Source organism: Orbicella franksi, chromosome 8, assembly GCF_964199315.1.
Source record: "Orbicella franksi chromosome 8, jaOrbFran1.1, whole genome shotgun sequence".
Classification (NCBI taxonomy): domain Eukaryota; kingdom Metazoa; phylum Cnidaria; class Anthozoa; order Scleractinia; family Merulinidae; genus Orbicella; species Orbicella franksi.
Genome location: NC_138152.1, coordinates 3,646,368 through 3,665,299, shown reverse-complemented (window position 1 = coordinate 3,665,299; position 18,932 = coordinate 3,646,368). Strand labels below are relative to the sequence as shown.

Genomic DNA, 18,932 nt, shown 5'->3' with positions numbered 1-18,932 from the left:
CACAAGAGACGTGCCATTATGCTGGACTAGCTTTGACGAGAAGGCTTCTGATTAGCTCAGAAACATTGACACAAGATGAAATCAGCTTGTGTTTGCGAACATTATGAGTTTAAGCTGGAAGACATTCCAACAGTGTTGTGGGAAGTAATTGGCGAAGGCGGAGAGGTCAACCGTATGATATGCATTGAATTAAATTACCCGTCAAAAAAGTGAATAAATTAGAAAAAAAAATGTGCGCTATACGAAGAAGTTATTCCCAAATATGCTAAATAGTCGTTCGGTGAAAAGAAACCTAAACTTTTTACAAGCGTTAACAGAGATGTAAAACGAACTAAACATATTTCAGCGTTAAAGATACCGTATACTGGAATTAACCCCCACATCCCTGTATACCTAGTATATCTAAAACCCAGGCTGACCCTGTCTCTGGAATTAAGAGTAACAGGCACTAAAAAGTAGACGATTTAAACTTCTGAGAATTTGCAGAAGATCCGCCTCCAGCTTAAAACTCGCTCCTCCCTTACGGAACACATTCTAACAACCAAATTAAAAAATATATACAGCAGTTTATTTGCCACAAACGAATAAACTGAACAAACAGACAAAAAAAGAATCTCAGTAATCGAATCGAGAGAACCTCATCTGATATTCATGCTAAATTCGAAATGCGTCAATTTTTATCCTTCTTTTTTTATTATTATTACTTTTTTTATTACTATTACTGTCAAAGTTGATTTAAAGATTATCGGTGACTATTTACTTTGTCAATAGTTCATTGTCTTTGTGCGTCTGACTTACGCTGAAACACTTGAAACGCTGTATTTCCAAAAACACGCTCTGACACAATATTATCACCTCGTCCAACAACAACATTCTTGACTGAAGAAACTCAAAATGAAACAGCCTAAAAAAAAATAAACTTTGGTCTGTTTCTTCTTCAGTTGGAAACTTCAAGTTCCCTTGCCTCAAATGCCAAGTACTCTTGCTTCGCGGATGTTTATGTTGAAACAATTGATTTAGTAATCAAAACTTTAGCCGCTTTCGTTTCGAACGAAATTGGGGAAAGCTACAGACTACATTTCAAAATAAGGAGGACTCGCTTTTCATTTTTGGTCCGTGTCACACTCAGATGCAATTTATTTTATGAGTGAGCTTTTGCACCGAAATGCGGGACTTCGCTATTAACCATAAAGAGACGAAATATACATACTTTATCTCATACTCATGCCGGCGGCTGAGAGGATCCTAGACTTAGGACACAATGCAATGCTATGAAGTAGCAAATGAGAACCTTCTGACAACTTCCAGAAGATCCTCCCTTGGCTCAAATTCGTGCATTCCACATTACATTTCCATAACCGAATTACCTATACTGATGCCTTGAAGCTTAATACAAGTCTAGTTAGTGCGGTGCTCAGAAAGACTATCAGCGCACATGCCTTGATCATGAAATGGTGGAAACTGCTGTTTAATTAATTTAACGGAACTCATCATACAATTCAATTCATCACACATTTATTGAAAATAATCGGGAAGTAACCAAACCGTGTAAGAATTTCGTATGGCAGCAGATTTTCAAAATAAATTTTCCATTTCCTCCGTGGGATTGTCAGCAGAATCTACAAAATACTGTGGCATTTTTTTCCGAGACAGAACACACCCCCAGAGTCGTCGGATACTAAGTGAATTTTTACCGAACTGATAACAATACAACTTATTTATATTATTTTATTGATTTCTATGGCAAATAAGAGGACTAATGTTTTAAATTTTAACTCAGTTATTTAGAGTTTCTGACTTGCAAATTGCAATTGCATTGGTATTTGAAAGCCACACCTATTGCTCGATCGCGAAAAGTTCGTGCGTCAAAAGTTTGGAATACAAAGTAGAGTGAAGAAGGATTCTGAATAATTTATCAGTTTGGGGTTTTAGGGCGCCCTCTATCAGAAATATCTTGACTACCACGTATACATTTCATATAAAACCTTATATTCCATTCACTTAACTCTTTCAAAATGTTGGATGAACGCGAGGGTCTTATTGCCAACGTAAATCCTTTATCTTGCACAATTATGGACTCTCACTATAACAATGTTATGGCTAAGTAACCTCAAGTACCTTCGATTCGCTGAAGTTTATGGTGAATCCAACGATAAGCGAATATTTGATTTAGTAATCAAACCCTGAGTCCCTTTTATTTTGAATGAAAATTGGGGAAAACTGGAGACCTCACTGATTTTAAAACAAGAAAGTCTCTCTATTTTTGCCCTCGACACATTGAGGGGCGATTTGTTTTGTCAGTGAATGAGAGCAAGATAAGCCATAAAGAAAAGCGCTAAGAAGCGATTGAGCTCATGCGTTCCCAGGATCATGAGTTAGTTTAGTCAAGAGGAGCTCTTTTCTAAGCCACCCAATTGCAAGAAAGTTTTCATTTTTCTGTACTACTTTCCGTGGAAGTAAGTAATTTGGTGAATGAATTCATTTGTTGCAAAAAGGATTAACGATTAGTCACAAATTTTGCCAACAGAGGAAATCTCATTTCCTTGACTGAATATCCTTTGAATTTGAAGTTGAAGATTTCAACTCACAACAAGACACTTCGTAAAGCTTCGGTGATCCTAAACCATCTTGATAGCCAGTTCACAAGTAAATTTACTCAGCACAGTGGAGATCATTCCGATTTCCGCGAGACAAGAAATGACTTTGATTTGAGGTCATCTACCCTGTCGCACTGTGTAACATGCCAGATTTAAATCACTTGTCAGCACAAAAGGAAAATAAGCATGAGACAGATCATGAGTTGATGCACGACCTTGCGCGAAAGTGACATCAGTCGCATTTCTTTGCTCACTTGCCCGTTATTGTACATCCTGAAGCAATTGTTGCACATAACTACGTTAAACTGTGTGAGATGCTTTCGAGTATACTGCATGGCTCTTGCTTAGAGAAATAAAACTCGCTTACGCTTTCCTCAAATCAAACCTTTGTCCCCATCAAAAGAATTTTAAGCTGTGACTTTGATATCCCATGTTTTTCTTTGTTCCGAGTGAAATTCAGGTGATCTAAGTTTTATTAATTTTATTTTACTTGCTGTTCTGAACGGCTTAGACCGCTTAGATGTTAACCATTCGATCACAATTGTTTTTGAGCGGATTATGAGGAAGACATATTTTGACACTCCCGAAGTAAATGTAGCGCAATTTTTCTGCGAAATCAAACGCAGTTTAATTTGAAGCTTGAACTTTTAATCGCCACAATGAAGATCAGTCTAATTTCATAAATGATTTCCCATTGGTTTGACTGATTAAATCCCGTTTTTTAAAACTGTTTCTCAGGTGCCCAGTGGGGTAAAGTTCATATTCCACAGAAGGGAAACAGTGGCCTCTATTGCGAAGATGTGTCCTTCAGCAAGAGTTTTACCAAAGGATCACCTGTGCGAGTGTATATCTCAGCCAATCACGGAGAAATTCCGTCGAAAGTCCACGATACGTCTTTTATTTGGGTGGAAGACGTGACAACAAGCGGTTTCAAGGCCTGTCTGGTGCTCGGTGGCCAAGGTAACGGAGGTAACACCAGCATCGATTGGTTTGCTTTCCAAGGTTCCCAATCAGGAGTTTACGATGGATCGGCTAGTTTTAGCTTATTTACGACTGGAACGCAATGCAAAAAAGTGATTTTTCCCAAGGTAAGAGTAAAAAAACTTGGCTGCTTCGTAAAGAAAAAGAGTTGTTTTCGTCTGACTGCATGTATCCAAACTAAAATTAAAGGGTTGCCAAAATTGTAAAGGCCGCATCGGTTTGGGCAAAATAGAATACCTTAGCTCTCTTGCTTTTATTGGACTTCGACGCATTTGTGATATTGAGACCACTCATCATTTTTTACATCATATTGTCAAGTTTTCTCAGGCATCGAAGATATGCTCGACACGAATATCCCAAACTAGGACAGTGGGAGCAATTTCCTAACAGCACCTTGTTACGAATGCAATTGTTAATTTCGCCAATAACGGTTCGGTTAAATATTTCTGGCAATTCATTTCCATTCCCTGCAAGGTTACTACTTAAATTTTGTTGATTATCAAGCTGTTTCCAGGAGAACAAGTGCTAACTGGTTTTCATATTGTATTTAGATGCATAATTTTTCATTTCACCCATTAGGCCTTTTCGACGATTCCTACAGTTCAGGTCACTGTCCAACATGGAACCAAAAAACAAAAACAGGATGCCATGCATGTTTGGATGGAAAATGTTACCATGAGCCAGTTCGAGGTTTGCTTGCGAGAGTCAAGGGCATTAGATGGTGGGCACAACAAAATTGTAGTGGTAAGTGATTAATTCATGAAAATGATTTCATTACTAATGTTCATTGAATAGGAACTTGCGCGTTAAGACCCATTTCATTTGATTTTTCAACTAATCATATGCGAGAAATTTCAGAGACGTTATTGAGGTACGGTCTTTATCTTAATTTAATCCTTAGAACTGGTTGGCGTACGAGAATTATTCATCCTCGTGGGCAGCTAAAGAGTCACATAAGCTTGTGTTTCTCAAGAGCGAGGTACCAGCTGCAGAAAATAATTATGCTTTGTGTATGGTAAGTGTATTTTGTTTAATATCAGTAGCTTTGGAGTTCATGTTGAAAATTAGAGTGGACTAACAAAGCTATAAAAAGGCGACAAGTCGATAACATTACAGATAATAATTATCGTTTAAGAAGAAGATAAAATTATAGTTCCAGGTAATCACAATATATACAGCCTTTACTACTGGAAAGATCTTCAATGTTTCAGAAGCCTCAACGTGAATTTATGGCACCAGTTTCTTTTGCAAATGGCGGAGCACAATCGCTTTATGTTTGTAATTAGTTGTCCATTTCATTTCCATATGCTTTTAATAATGAATACAACAACAAGCCTTATTTACATTCTGAGACATCTGGGTATACATCAGGCAGAATCAGAACACATCTTAATCGTAAATTTCAACTTCTTTTGTAGACTATCAAGTTTAAAGAGCCATTTTTTAAGCCGCCCGTAGTACTTGCAACAGTCCTCAATGGAGACAGTAACAGTGCCAACATAGCTTGCTCTCACAAAGGTCCTCTAGCAAATTGGCTGGAGGTACAGTTTCTTCATACACTTAAAAGAAACAGTAGAAAACCATTTTAACGCATGTCACGGACAACTAGATTAACACCTCATTGAAGTTTCAACTTTTATACAATATTGTAGATAGTTGCATGGTTTGTTCCTAAATACTGATGGAATATGAAATCTCATTTTCCCCCACGCATATTCATATTTGTCCAAACATCATTCTGGCGTCTCTGCTGTATCTTTTAAAAATTTCTTTGTTCCTTCGCAGGTAGTGAACAAAACCCACAGCCGAGTTTGCATCAAGGACAGCGCGGGGCACAATGGCCAGAGAACGGATGTTATCGTCAACTTTCTGGTAATCGGAGGTAACTATGGAAACGTGCATTTTCCTTCTTGGAGTAAAAAGTGTTATTATCTGAACCACCCTCACCCCGTGTTATTATATCTGAACCACCCTCGCCCCATACCAACGGATGTTGATGTGTAGAAACTTAAATAATACCAGTGGTGGATCCAGACCTTGAACTAAGGGGCAGGGGGGGGGGGGGGGTATTTTGCTTCTCATGCCGGCTTTTCTTCCTTCTGTGATTTCTTCTTTTCTACCCAAGTTAAGGGGAGAGGGGCACCCGGGCCCTTCCCTTAGATCCGCCACTGAATACATAGCACTGTTGTCATATTACCACAATCTGTAATCTCTCCGCATACGTCAGAAAACCTTTTTTGTTTTGTTTTGTTTTTGTTTCTTGTTCTTTCAGAAAACCTAACACTATTTTTGTCCATCCCGAGGTTAATCTATTCAGCATTCTTTTACATCATTATATTAGATGTTTCTACAAGTCAGCATTGATCAGTTTAGCACCTCCCACCTGGCGACAGGAACAAAGACACAGTTCTGTTCTGTTTTGATCCAATATATAGCTCTATATAATTTTTTTTTTTTTTTTTTTTTTTAAGGCACCAACAACAGCAACCAAAAGGAAAAACAAATTGTGCATCCATTCATCGTTGTACTCATTCATGTCGTCAATCCTTTCCTAGTCTATGAAAGAACCGTAATCCCTTGAGCTAATTATTTTATTTCTTCTGTATTTTCAGACCTTGATCCATGTAGGGATATTATCTGCACATACCACAGTTTCTGCAAAGCCTATACTCCTACCAAGCATGACTGCATTTGTGAAGAAAATTGCCCGTCATACGAAGAGCAAGTATGCGGCTCTAACGGCCTCACTTTTGATAACCTGTGTTTGCTGCAAAAAGACATATGTACACGACGTGCAAATTACACCAAGTACCATCCTGGAAGCTGCACAGGTAATGGAAACTATTTTGTTTTCTTGTTATGTGTTTGGAAGCTTGTTTAGTTCATGGAATAGTGCAACTATAATTTTAGTAGAAGAAGTGTTTAACTCTATTGTTTACTTGAACTATTGTTTACACAAATTAAGTGCAATCTACAGCGGGAAGAATGGATAGACAGAAGAACTGACTGCATGGTTAACAGGGAGACTCGAATTATAAATTGAATGTACATGTGGAAGCATATGCAGTATTTTTTTGCTATTCCGTTCTGTTCCCTGGTAGGTTTTCCAGTTCAGAGAGGAAGACACAATTTCAAAAACACTCCCTCTTGGGCAGAAGATCAGTGCGAAGTTATCAAATTTGATCCTTTTATATTTTATCCTCTGAAGAAGATATACGTGCAGCTCTCTGTGAATCATTTTAATTACTCTGATGCGAGCGTGGTGCACGAGGCCGCCACACCTTGGGTTGAAAGTGTTAACAGCACTCAGTTTACAGCCTGTGTTACTCGAGCTGGCAGGAATGACTACCCCTCAGATAGCTTTGCCACAATTGACTGGGTCGCCTACCAAGGTGCACCCCCTGGAGGAATATCAGGGGAGGAAACGTTCTCTAGATGGTGGACTGGAACTAGTTGTCAAACGGTCGCCTTTTCTAAGGTAACTGACCTGTTTTGGTTGTTAGCTTTCTGAAATATATTGAAAACATTCAAACGCAGCGTTTCCAACTCTGAAGTGATCTCCTAGTCCAAGAAGCCAATGTTTCTATGACTAGTCAACCTACTTTGTTTTCTTTTCTTTTTCTTAGGGAAAGTTTTCCAGGTCACCGACGGTATTAGTAACAGCTGAACACTACAGGTCAAGTCTAATGCACGATGCTACCAGTGTGTGGCTCGAAGACGTGTCAGCGAGTTCCTTTAAGATCTGTCTCCGGGAACTACAAAACTTTGCTGGAGTTCATGACGATATCTCAGTGGTATGTATTATTAAAATTTGACATAATTCATTGTCATGTAATGCAATACTTTAACTTAGTCTGGTCTGGTCTCATCATTCATTGATTCATTGATTCATTGATTCATTGATTCATTGATTCATTGATTCATTGATTCATTGATTCATTGATTCATTGATTCATTGATTCATTGATTCATTGATTCATTGATTCAGTCAGTCAGTCAGTCAGTCATTCATTTAGTACTAACTCTTCCGAGAAACGGTACTGTAGAAGCATCATTCAATATTTACTTCCACACATGGTAAGCCTTTTTCATTGACTTGTACTTGTATTGTTGCAGAACTGGCTGGCCTTCGAAAATCTTCATCGGCCATTGTTTAAAGAACACCAAGAGGTCGACTTTCCAAACGACGTTTCACCTTCACAGAGGTACAACTACGCCTTTTGCAAGGTAAGCATCATATATTGGTTAAACTTGGAGTTGGGGAGGTAGGCGAGAGTGGCTTTCATTAAGGATGGATTAATTAATTTTCTGTCCTTTTTTTAAAATGATAAACAGGATTTAAAGTTTGGTTGGACATACTCCAAGCCCCCAACGGTGCTGGTAACAGCCAAACATTCTACCAGTGGTGCAAACTCAGCCGCAGAGTGTAACGGAATCGTAAGCTGGATTGAGGTACAAGAAAGCGCTGAATATACCTGAAGAAAAAAATCCCAGATATTTCCAAGATTGCAGATTAATACAATAACAAGTTTAATATTTTTCCAAGGTCGAGTCTCTGGACAATAATTTTGACTTAAATGACTGATGAAAGCACCACTAGCATTAAGAAAACAGCGGTTTGGATGAAACATGCCCCTCCATTTTGTCAGATTGTTTAGACGAGGGCACTACATAACTAAGCGGCAATCATTTATTACAACTTGTGCATCAGAATTCTTATTGTTTGTTTTCTCTTTTTTCAAGTTTATCACCAAATATGGATTTCGCATTTGTGCCAAAGAACTCTTTGTTAAACGTTTCGATCCCATCACAGTGTCATATGCAGTGCTATCAGGTAAGCGCCCATATCGTTCCCACATGTTAAAGTTCCTGTGGGAATATGCACCTGTTGGTGCTTAAATTGACTTATTTGAAGTAGCGTGCAAAAAGGCGAAGCTCGTTTTACATAAATTGTTGTTTTAAGAGCAACTGAAAAAGCGAGAAAATCTATATTTTCAAAATGCGAAATATATTGTGACTCAATAAATCAATGAATGAATATAATGAACGACTGAACTACCAAACGGTGATGAATTAAGGAGTTTACTCCTTTTTATCCTTTATTTATTTATTTATTTATTTATTTATTTGCTATTTTTTTTTTGCGAAAAGGAATGAGGCTGTTTCATTTAGGTCATGTGGCACTCATGGAGCTTATTGAAAAATGATGAATATATTCATTTATGACCTAAACTAATCATGAATTTTTGTCTTATAAAACAGACATTTGCGAAAAAGACTGGTTCTACTTCAGGGGATATTGCTACAGAAAAGTAGCTCCCTGCAGTTCATGGAGCCTCAGTCAGGGAGCATGCGCCATACAAGGAGCTAATCTTCCCAGTATCCACAGCCAAGAAGAGAATGTGTTCGTTCAAAGTTTGCACGGAGGAGAAAAGTCTTGGTTGGGCCTGTCTGATATCAACACAGAAGGAAAGTTTGTATGGACCGACGGAACAAATACTGACTTCCATCACTGGGCAAAATATCAACCAAATAATTTTGCCAATCAGGATTGTGTGCATACTCTGGGTTTTCTTCAAAATCATGACTACGAATGGAATGATGTCAATTGCACGGACTGTCACAGATTTACTTGTAAGAAAGGTAAGTTTAAAATACCTTTCTTGTTTTCTTACAATTGTCTTCGTTGTTTTCTGGGAAGAGGTGTCAGTGATGCTGAAGAAGATATGATGAGCCACCTTCATCTTGAAGCGTCCTTAAGGAGAGATGGTTTTATTTCAAAAACGAGGATTGATTAGCGAGTTTTCAATTGAGTCCATTAGATGAGATAATAAGTTAGAAGCGATGATAACTGCAGTGTACCCAATTAACCACTATTGCACGAAAGTGCAGACTGAACAAATTCTCATCACAAATGCCTCTTTCAACATTGCCGCGTTTGTTTACTATGGTGATGACTTCTAACACTTCAAATAACCCCCTTTTTCATCTCTAATACATAAAAGGAAATAAGTACCAGTATTTTTCTTTTCACTACAGATTACGATGAATGCAAACACTTCGGCTACAACTGTCCACAAGGTTCGTCTTGTGTGAACAATGATGGTTCTTACACGTGTCAATGTGATGGTGGATATCGGCGGAATGCAGCTGGCAACTGTTCGGGTTCGTACAGCTTTCCTCACATTAGGAATCTTATTTACGCTCATTTAAGTACAATCTGAGGCGGCAAGAATATGTTTTATCTTTACCTAAAGTTAACAATACCAAATATGGACTAAAGTCATGGAGATATTTTGCAGCCAAGAAATGGAATGAACTATCAAATTATCGTGATTAGAGTAAAAGTAGGCACCAATGAAATAGTAAACAGAATTAGATCGCTAAATTTCGGGGATTAGTAAATTTGTGACATTAGTTTTAATAGTATTTTGACTGCGGCGGTAATATTGTAATGATAGTTTTGAATAGTTTTAATCAGTATTTAATTTGTGATTTTTACCTGATGAATTGTCATATTAGCGTTGTTTAGTTGTTAGGTTCTCATTAGTTATCAGGTGGAATACCTGTAAACTAGCTCTCAAACTAAGCGTATATCCACGTTAAATAAAGCATTCATTCATTCATTCATTCATTCATTCATTCATTTATAAGAAAATGATTTTTATGAACGGTTAAGTAGTATAGAAATCACTTAAAAAGCTGGGGAATTGCGTAATAAATAGTGTCAAGCCAAAATTATTAAATTCTATCACAGCTCTTGTTATCCCAATTAGGACGACAGTTTTCTTAGAAACAGAAATGCTGTAAAACCCGGCTGAGAATGACATTTTTTTTTACATTGTCTTCTCTTAGCGGGAAAACCACACTTCTAAAATCCTGTTCGATCTGAAAACAGTGGACCAAGAGTTTCTCCATGGGATGCGCCCCAGCAAATTCCTATTTATTTTACTTATTTATTTAATTTCGGAATTACGGTCGTTCGCTTTAACTTCAGTTATGAATTGACATCATATGGAAGTCGTTGGCATTCCTAATCAATCTAATTATACATTTTCCTTTGTTATTTGTAGCAAACGTATTATTTTAGCACAATGAGGAACTTTTTTAAAATTCTCTATCGAAACAGATATAGACGAGTGCAAGCTGAGTCTATATTCGTGCCACAAATTAGCCCAGTGTGTGAATATTCCTGGTTACTACGATTGCAGATGTAACACAGGCTACGGAGGCGACGGCCAACAATATTGTGGTGGTGAGTGCCCGAGGCAATTATATTACAGTGGTAAAATCATTATCATTATCGTCATCGTCATAATCAGGAAGAACAACAAACAAAAAAATGGAGGGGGATGATAAAATTGTTTGTTCAACGAAATTTATGTCCAAACGAAGAAAATAACGTTTTGGCCAGTTCCATTCGCTTAAAAAATTGGAAACCTAAATAGAACAAGCCATGCAGGAACTCATGTAATTTTCTCACCTTGCGGGAGATTGAAGTAATAGCTGTTTCAGAGACAGTGTGTTTAAATCTTGAGATTATAATGACAGGTTTTTTTCGGAATGCAAAATTGCTATCTGAACTGTTCTAAGCCTTTTTATATGAATATCATATATCATGTCTTCCTCTTTATTTTTCTTTGTGCATACAATACAAGCGATTGTAAGTGATTGTGAAACTATAAACAACGGAGTTTGAAGATATATAGTAACTGTTTGAAGTAAAGTGTTCTTATTTGTCATCAATTTAACAGCACCTGTGGTGAACTCTACCAGCACCTGTACAAATAAGACGGTTGAGCTAACTACAGTAGATGGTTTTATACAGTCAAATAAGCGTGGAGAGTGGTACGAAAACCGAATGGATTGTCAGTGGAATATAACTTCAAATGCATGGGTGGAACTCACCTTTGATCGTTTTGACACCGAGTTATATGACGATTACGTAACTGTATATGATGGCACATCACTCTCCTCTCCGGTGATTGGACGATTTAGTGGGTCCAAGCGACCTCTTCCGCTCATCAGCTCATCAAACAACCTTTATGTGAGATTTACAACCGATGCCGCCCAAAATAAACAGTACAAGGGATTTCGTGCAAATTACCGAGGTAAGATGCGTTTACTGGAAAAAAAAATGTTTTAAAAAACTAAGCACTTTTATGATGATTAGTGTACCGCGTCTATTTTTTTCAATAATTATGATCGATAATTGTGCACGCGCACAAAAAGAAACACATTTGTGTTTTAACTTTGGAACACTTTCGTATTGTCTTAGAGAATAAAGGCTTTCATCTATTTGGTACGCGAGACAAAATTAAGATTTGAGCTTACGTACGTGTTTGTTCATTTTGATCATTTGAGCATCGTTGTACTCAACCTCATATTGTTTTCATCATTCACTTAAACCGGTTTTCATAAGGTTATTGAAATCTTTCTTCGCCTTACATCTCAGCTCCACGCTAAGCGATTGGCCCAAAAATTAAAGTCGCGCCTTTTTTGTCAGTCCAGTCAGAAGTTTAAAAAGAGCCAATACTAACTCGTTCACAGTTTACCGCGCTTTGAGTCAACTGGATACATCTGCTCCCTTTTCTGATTGGTTTACCTGAATCTTGGTGTAATTTCTGACTGACTAGGGTGATTTCTGTGGTTTTGGGTTTACGACACTCAAATGAAAATCCGGTCTATTTTTGTCTCTTATGATTAGTCATTACAGGAGGATCCATCCGTATAAACAACAGTTCCCCAATACCGTCACCTGAGGGAAGAGTTGAAATCTTCTACGATGGTAAGTGGGGTACAATCTGTGATGACGGATGGGATATGAATGATGCTAACGTCTTTTGCAGGCAACTTGGCTTTACTCGCGCTCTACGAGCATACAGCAGTGCCACCCATGGTCAAGGAACTGGTCCAATTTGGATGGATGACGTGGCATGCTCAGGAAGTGAGGCCCATTTGCATGAATGCAGACACCGTGGATGGGGCAACCATGACTGCACTCACAGCCGAGATGCCAGTGTGAGGTGCTCTTATGGATCTTCTGTCGTTCGTCTGGCGGACGGAGGTCTTCACTTTGGTCGTGTTGAAGTGTACGTCTACGGACAGTGGGGAACGGTGTGTGATCACTACTGGGATATGAGAGAAGCGCATGTGGTGTGTCGCCAGCTGGGATTTACCGGTGCAGCTTCGGTAACTTACTGGGCAACATTCGGCCCTGGTTCTGGCCGTATCTGGATGAATCATGTCCACTGTGGAGGAGGAGAGTCGTCGCTACTTAACTGTCGTCATGATGGATGGGGAAATCACCACTGTAGCCATTGGGAGGATGCAGGGGTGGTCTGTAGCATCTAGATGGCTTGGAACGACGCCGAAACTTGACCTGAGATAGCTCTAACATTCGCTGATTAAGAGTCTCAGACAGTGTGGTCTGTAGAATAGCAACATTAATTCGCTTTACTACATTATTGAATTTACTTTTGTTTTATGTCACAATTACCAGCGACTTCTGTTGGATTTCGCTACATCTCTGACACTCAGTAACAGAAAAATACTGTCCAAAACCGCTCTAGTAGACAAGTGTATTTCCTACAGTAATCCGTTTCTAACTGACTTCTCACCAAGTTCTCTTCTTTTAAGAAGAAAATCGTGGGATGTATCCCTTTCTTTAGGGAGTACCGTAAGGAGCGAAGCAAAGTAGCCTAACATTAAAAGTGAAAATTGGCCTCGAAAAACAAACCGTGCCGTGAGACTACGGTTAAATTACAATTGCTTAGTTCCAGCCTATACAGACTGATCTTAATTCTTGGCACTTTTTTTCGTTTGTTGTTTCTTCCTGATTGTTTTGGTTGTTGTTTTTTCTTTTTAGTTTTAGTTTCGCGATGATCCCTTTGCTTCTGAATATACAGTTTTTGTTGGTTAGACATTTGCTATCAAAACAAAAAGCAAACAAACAAACAAACAAACCCCAAAACATAAACATAAAATCAAGTTAATGAAATCGTCAATATCTGGAACTGCTAATATCGAAAGGATCGCTTCGGATAAAATATGTAGCATGGCCAAACTTCAGGTCTTAGGAATTAAGCACTTTATAACCGAAGACCACCGGGAAACAGATTGTGACATGAAACTGAGTGATACTGTGTTCACGAAGCTTTTAGGTGGCTTATAAGTAGCTTTCCGCTAATCAGCGCTAGCAAATCTAATATATGAAATGTATCCCATTTAAAAGGTTTAGATCTAGAACAATAGCCTACATTACATATGTAATCATTTTTGTTTTGTTTTGTTTATCAATGGTTACGAAACTAAAAGCTGTTGTTTTAACGAATTGACTTCACGTCATATTAGTCAAACAAGTTTTCAAGCAACTACCATGGCAACGTCAAGGACGACATTTGTCACTTGTAAATGCCGCTCTGCTAACAAATCGAATTTTTTTGAGAACTGTTCAGCGTACTTATCTGACTTAAGAACTGCCCTCGGCTGAATATGTAAAGCAACCGCGTTAAACTTGCCGTCGTTGCTCTGGAATCCCGAAAAACCCTCAGAGATTTGTTGAATGATTTCACCAGCTATAATTTTGCAGAGAACAACTAAGGATGCAACAAACACTCAGGGCATTTGCTCGTTGTCGTTGCCGTTTCCATTCGGTGGCTTTCTTAATGCCGTACAAATCCAAGCAACTTAGGAATAACCGCTGTAAAAAAGTAGTTTCTTAGCCGTAAAGTAATAAAGAAAGCAGTTGGTGTGTTATTATTTCTTGGTATGTGTCTGGTTTACTCAAACTTCTCACTGCCAACAATGAATCCGCAAGATTGAAAATTAAATATACCTTCGAATTTCTGCTTTAGCTCCCCTTTCGTGGTTTGCCCCGCTAACGCACACGCTTTGCTGGTCACACCTGGCTGGCAGTTAGGGTTACGTTTGCAAACCATAAAGGATTGAAGGATTCTCATTTCAAGTTGCAAAAACATTTTACCCTTTCGCAAAATGTTTGATTACTGTCTATTAAGTGAGTCAAAATGGCCTACATCGAATGATAATCACGGCAAACGGACTTCATTTCATGGCTGAAAAGTGTGATTGCCTCACAAAACAATCAATAAAATCTTTGAATACGTGTTACCTTTTTCACTTCAAAGTCTGCTAGTTACACCTGTGACGCGTCGCTGAAAAGCCCCAGTTAAAGCCGATTACTAATATTAAGAATTAATACCATTATTACAGTTTATCGTCAGTAGTTACCCATGCTTTAATTCATTCACTGAAAAAAAGTACTACCTGGATAGTCGCTGTAAGAAAATAATCACTTTACTCAAGACCACCAGAAGCTACTGTGATAGTAACGTAACGTACTTACGGCTCTCTATAAATCTATGTCCGTTTTGTTCCCTAACATAAAGCACCATTTTTTCCGTGCCAAATTAAGCTGGTCTGTTTGAGAAAAAAAAAAAAAAAAAAAAAAAAAAAACAAGCCACAAGGTCAAACACATTTCCGTTCCGATTGCCACATGTCAGAAAAACGTACCAAAATATAGAATCAAGTGATTAAGCCGCCATAAATATATCGCAAGAGTGCTCGTCGTCGGAAGTTTTGAAAATAACACCAAAAATCTAGCTCTGTGTGAGTATGCTGAATCGCTTTGTCTCCAGTAAGCACCAGTTCTCAAAGACATAATTAACTGACACTAAAAGTTAGCTAACTTTAACGACTGTCACACCCGACTGTCATATTGACAATCAAGTGTCTCTCGGCTCCTAAAACTACCGCGAGGGTATCTTTTGGGAAGAGTTACCTTCCGACGCTAATCTAACATAAAAATCATTTCTTGTTGGCTTTGTTTGCGTTACAGCTAAGCTTCATAGGAGAAGGTTCAAAGGAATTATCGGTCATCAATAGCATCTCATCAGCAGTTGTTATAACAAAAAATAATTAATTACAGATAGTCTGTTCACTGACCTTCTATGTTCGCGTAACGACGTCCAGAGACCGCAAGCAAATGTCTTCTATTATCTTAACACATCTGCAAGAATTGTGCATCGATGAGGAAGCGGGCGAAATAAAAACCTTTGAAGTTTAAACGCAAGAGTTTGCGTGAGTGGAAAAAGGGAGGAGGGAGGAGGAGGAGGAGTGGTTTCGCATTTGTTTATGCACGCCGTACCTCGACTGTGCGCTCCCTCATAATAATGATGTTCACCTTAGTCAGAGCGATAGTTTAAAGTTACTAGCAGCCTAGAAACCGAAAGACGAGCCTCCTTAGGCTCTTAAAACTCGCATTGATTAGAAGAGACGAGCGCTTTGCAAAATGACTTCCGGCTTGACTATATTTATGGCTCTGTGACACTTGCTCCGAGAAGCGAGGTTTTAATAACTGCATCTTGGAGCTGTTGTGCTTGATGCTAGTCCCACCGAAGTTTAGCACGTTTGTTACACTGGACAGCGAGACACCATTTTGTGCTGGGATGTTATTTCCATAGCATTGGGCACATAAATTACGACGAGGCTCCTGCAATCTCGATGGATTGAGAGTTTTTTTTTAATAAGATACATAAACATTTGCTTCTAAATGCCTACTGTAGATGTGTGACCAGTCTTTAACCAAGTGATTAGGAATTGGGCAAAGCATTGAACTGAACTTTTTTAAGGTGGCTCAATCAGATTTTGGAGCGACGATACTGTTCAACTTTGAGCGACTAGAGCACCGCAGTTATCAGAAAATCGAACGTTACTGGCGTTCTAGAGATGGATGAAAGTTTAAAATAGAATACGTTTTACCATGATCTGAGTTACCATGGCAACGTAATGAATGTCGTACCCACAGTTTTACCTTTTCATTACGGGATAATTAAATAAACAATAATCTTCATTTGGCGCGAAAATATGCTCGAATATTTGTCCGCGGACATTATCTATTCAAAGAAGCGAGCGAGCGAAGCTCAAGGAATTTGTGAACTTCGATTAACTGATAATGTTCAAGGAAAAATATTCGAGCATATTTTTTAAATCAAATGGAGGGTATTGTGTTTATTATCCTTTAAAAATTTTCGCCAACACACAGGATTTGAAATTTGGGGAATATCCATTCTGATATTTCCCAGTTTTTAGACTAATCGCGTGTAAGAAAAAAATATTTGATGGATTATAATTGTGGATATCAGGTGGATATACGACGTCGGGTTTTACGACTTAACATAGCTGTCTAAATGGTGGAAAAACTTTAAATATTTCAATGAGATCGCTTTTAAGAAAATTGCTGGTGAAGTTTCAAGGTGTCAAAATACTATATAATCAAACCTGTTTTAAAATGTAGTGCAAACTGTGGTCATAATACTTGACTAAGTGGCTTAGAAAAAAAAGAAAAGAAAACTAAACCAAAATTAAGGAATTACAGATACTGAAGCTAAACAGGCAAATAGTGTGTATATATCCAATCTTATAAGCGTTATAGTGATACATGTCCAGTATACCATAGTGGGTTCTTGGTCTTATGTCTCGTTAAAAGAAAAAAAAAATAGATTCTTTACTCGTGCTTTAAACGGTCAAACAATACGTTTGTGTGATACGATACCAACAGATGCATTTTAAAATTAAATTTTCACGAGGCTAAGAGCTTAAACCTTTATTTCCTTCCGGATACAAGTTTTGGTATCTTGCTAATAGACACACATTCGGGGGAAAATCATAGTTGCCATAGCAATGTCAAGTCAGGTGATGAAACAGTTGAGAGGCCAAAATATTTCCTTATAACGTTTGTAGGAAAAGTTATACTTTGATTGCTCTTAGATTGAATGCTGTTGATCACAAATTGAGATGAAATCACCGCGGAGAATTCAAGTCAGACTACATGTAGACAGGGTTAACTTGACTCATTCTGTTAACCCAAAGCGTTCATGTTAAAAAAAAAAAAAATGTATATTAAAAAGAAAATGCTTTAAAGATCGTAGCTGATATTATTTGACCTTGTCAGGAAACCATTTTCCCTGGATTTGATATATGCTGCAACAGTTGATAGCGTTATTTCCCTATGGAAAGGTGATTTATACGAACACGTAACACCTGCCAATCAATATATTCAATACACGTTATACTATTTCCATATATGACCATATAAATGTGGTTCACTTTGTTGTGTTGGGCAGAAACTATTTTAATAGCCTTTTACTCAACTAGGTGGATAACGTTATTTCCTTGCGGAAACACTGTTTGACATTTGTTACTCGATATTTCTTGTACTTTCTCCACTGATATAACTGCATTTCATTTAGCTGTGTTCCAGTGTATATCTCTGCAACAGGGGTATTTACTTCAGATTTTCAAGTCATGGCATTTCCAACGAAAAAAAGCGTGCTTCTGTTGATTTCTTGTTGCCTGGTGTTAGAAGGCGTCAAAGGTAACTCCGCACTCTTGCATATATTTTAACCTCGTGTAGATCTGTCAACAGTACCATTTTTACAATGCAAGAAACTACTGACGAAGAGTCGTGATAGGAACTGATTTTGTAATTTAGAATTTATACCCTTATTTGCTTCCTTTCATTACGAATTGGGAGAACTGTTTGTAGAGTATAGCGGTCTCAATTTCAGACAAATTTAAACGTTCAAAATATTTTACGATCATGATGCGGATGATTTCCTTTCGTACTTTGCACCTTTCGTAATTTGTAGATAGTCTCAGCATTACAAGACGGCAGACTTTGCATTTACTGTATAGAATATTCGACATTGCTGGAGCTTATACGTTAAAACTTATATTCCTTTAAGTCAAAATGAAGAATGGTAGCCGCACTGGACATTTTAATTTCTTTTGTCGGTACCTGAGAAAACTCTTCGCAAATGAGTAGATGCGAGCGAAAAAGGCATGGCCGCGAGTGCATTGCTCAAGCAGGCCAATCGGCGCAATCAAAAGCATTTTATATACCGTCCAAAAGAGACGTCCAGAATAAAACTTCTTCCCATGGTTACTCGGGAAGCTTGAATAATATTTGATAGTTTAATCATGGTAACTTCAGAAAAGCAAAAATTGTTATCGATTGAGAGAAATCCCATTAAATAATTAAATGCAAGAGTCCAAAACAATTGCACAGATCCAGTTGTGTTTCATCTTCACGGTTCAAGCAAACAAGGAGCATGCCTAAGTTTACTTTTATTCTATTTTAATTTGGTAAAATTGTTTTATTTCTGGTTTCTGACAGAACTGAAGTAAATGCGATGAAGTACATGTACATGCAGGCTAAACATTCTGAGCAATTGAACTCGTTTATCAAGATCATGGCTTAGATAACGTTGCCCAGTTGGTAGCATAATCCTTCTACATCTACGAATTTTCGAATTATGTCTCTAACCTTTTTA

The 18,932-nt window shown here is 38.0% G+C and overlaps 4 protein-coding genes across 4 annotated transcripts in view; all 4 read left to right on the top strand.

Moving 5' to 3' along the window:
* Positions 1-13,472, top strand: part of LOC145495979 (uncharacterized) — a 47,614-nt gene extending 34,142 nt beyond the window's left edge. The window contains exon 17 of the mRNA XM_081475576.1: positions 12,286-13,472. Coding sequence (XP_081331702.1) covers positions 12,286-12,932 — 647 coding nt within the window. The 3' untranslated portion in view covers positions 12,933-13,472. The remainder of the gene's footprint in view (positions 1-12,285) is intronic.
* On the top strand, positions 76-7,847 carry LOC145495610 (uncharacterized). Its single transcript, XM_081475239.1, has 10 exons — positions 76-172; positions 3,336-3,566; positions 4,180-4,322; positions 4,480-4,593; positions 4,997-5,119; positions 5,364-5,460; positions 6,191-6,409; positions 6,680-7,056; positions 7,205-7,372; positions 7,695-7,847. Exons 1-10 carry the CDS (start codon positions 76-78, stop codon positions 7,845-7,847), a joined length of 1,722 nt encoding a protein of 573 aa, XP_081331365.1.
* LOC145495609 (uncharacterized) lies at positions 7,902-11,724 on the top strand (the record flags this gene model as incomplete). The annotated part of the gene is made up of 6 exons (XM_081475237.1): positions 7,902-8,030; positions 8,322-8,412; positions 8,841-9,221; positions 9,618-9,743; positions 10,708-10,833; positions 11,333-11,724. Coding segments are annotated over 6 exons (1,245 nt in total), but the record flags the coding sequence as incomplete, so codon positions are not given.
* Positions 13,473-17,877: 4,405 nt separating the features above from the next.
* The window catches only part of LOC145495976 (uncharacterized), a 37,174-nt gene continuing 36,119 nt past the window's right edge, over positions 17,878-18,932 (top strand). The window contains exon 1 of the mRNA XM_081475574.1: positions 17,878-17,974. Within this exon, the coding sequence (XP_081331700.1) occupies positions 17,905-17,974 (70 nt within the window). The 5' untranslated portion in view covers positions 17,878-17,904. The remainder of the gene's footprint in view (positions 17,975-18,932) is intronic.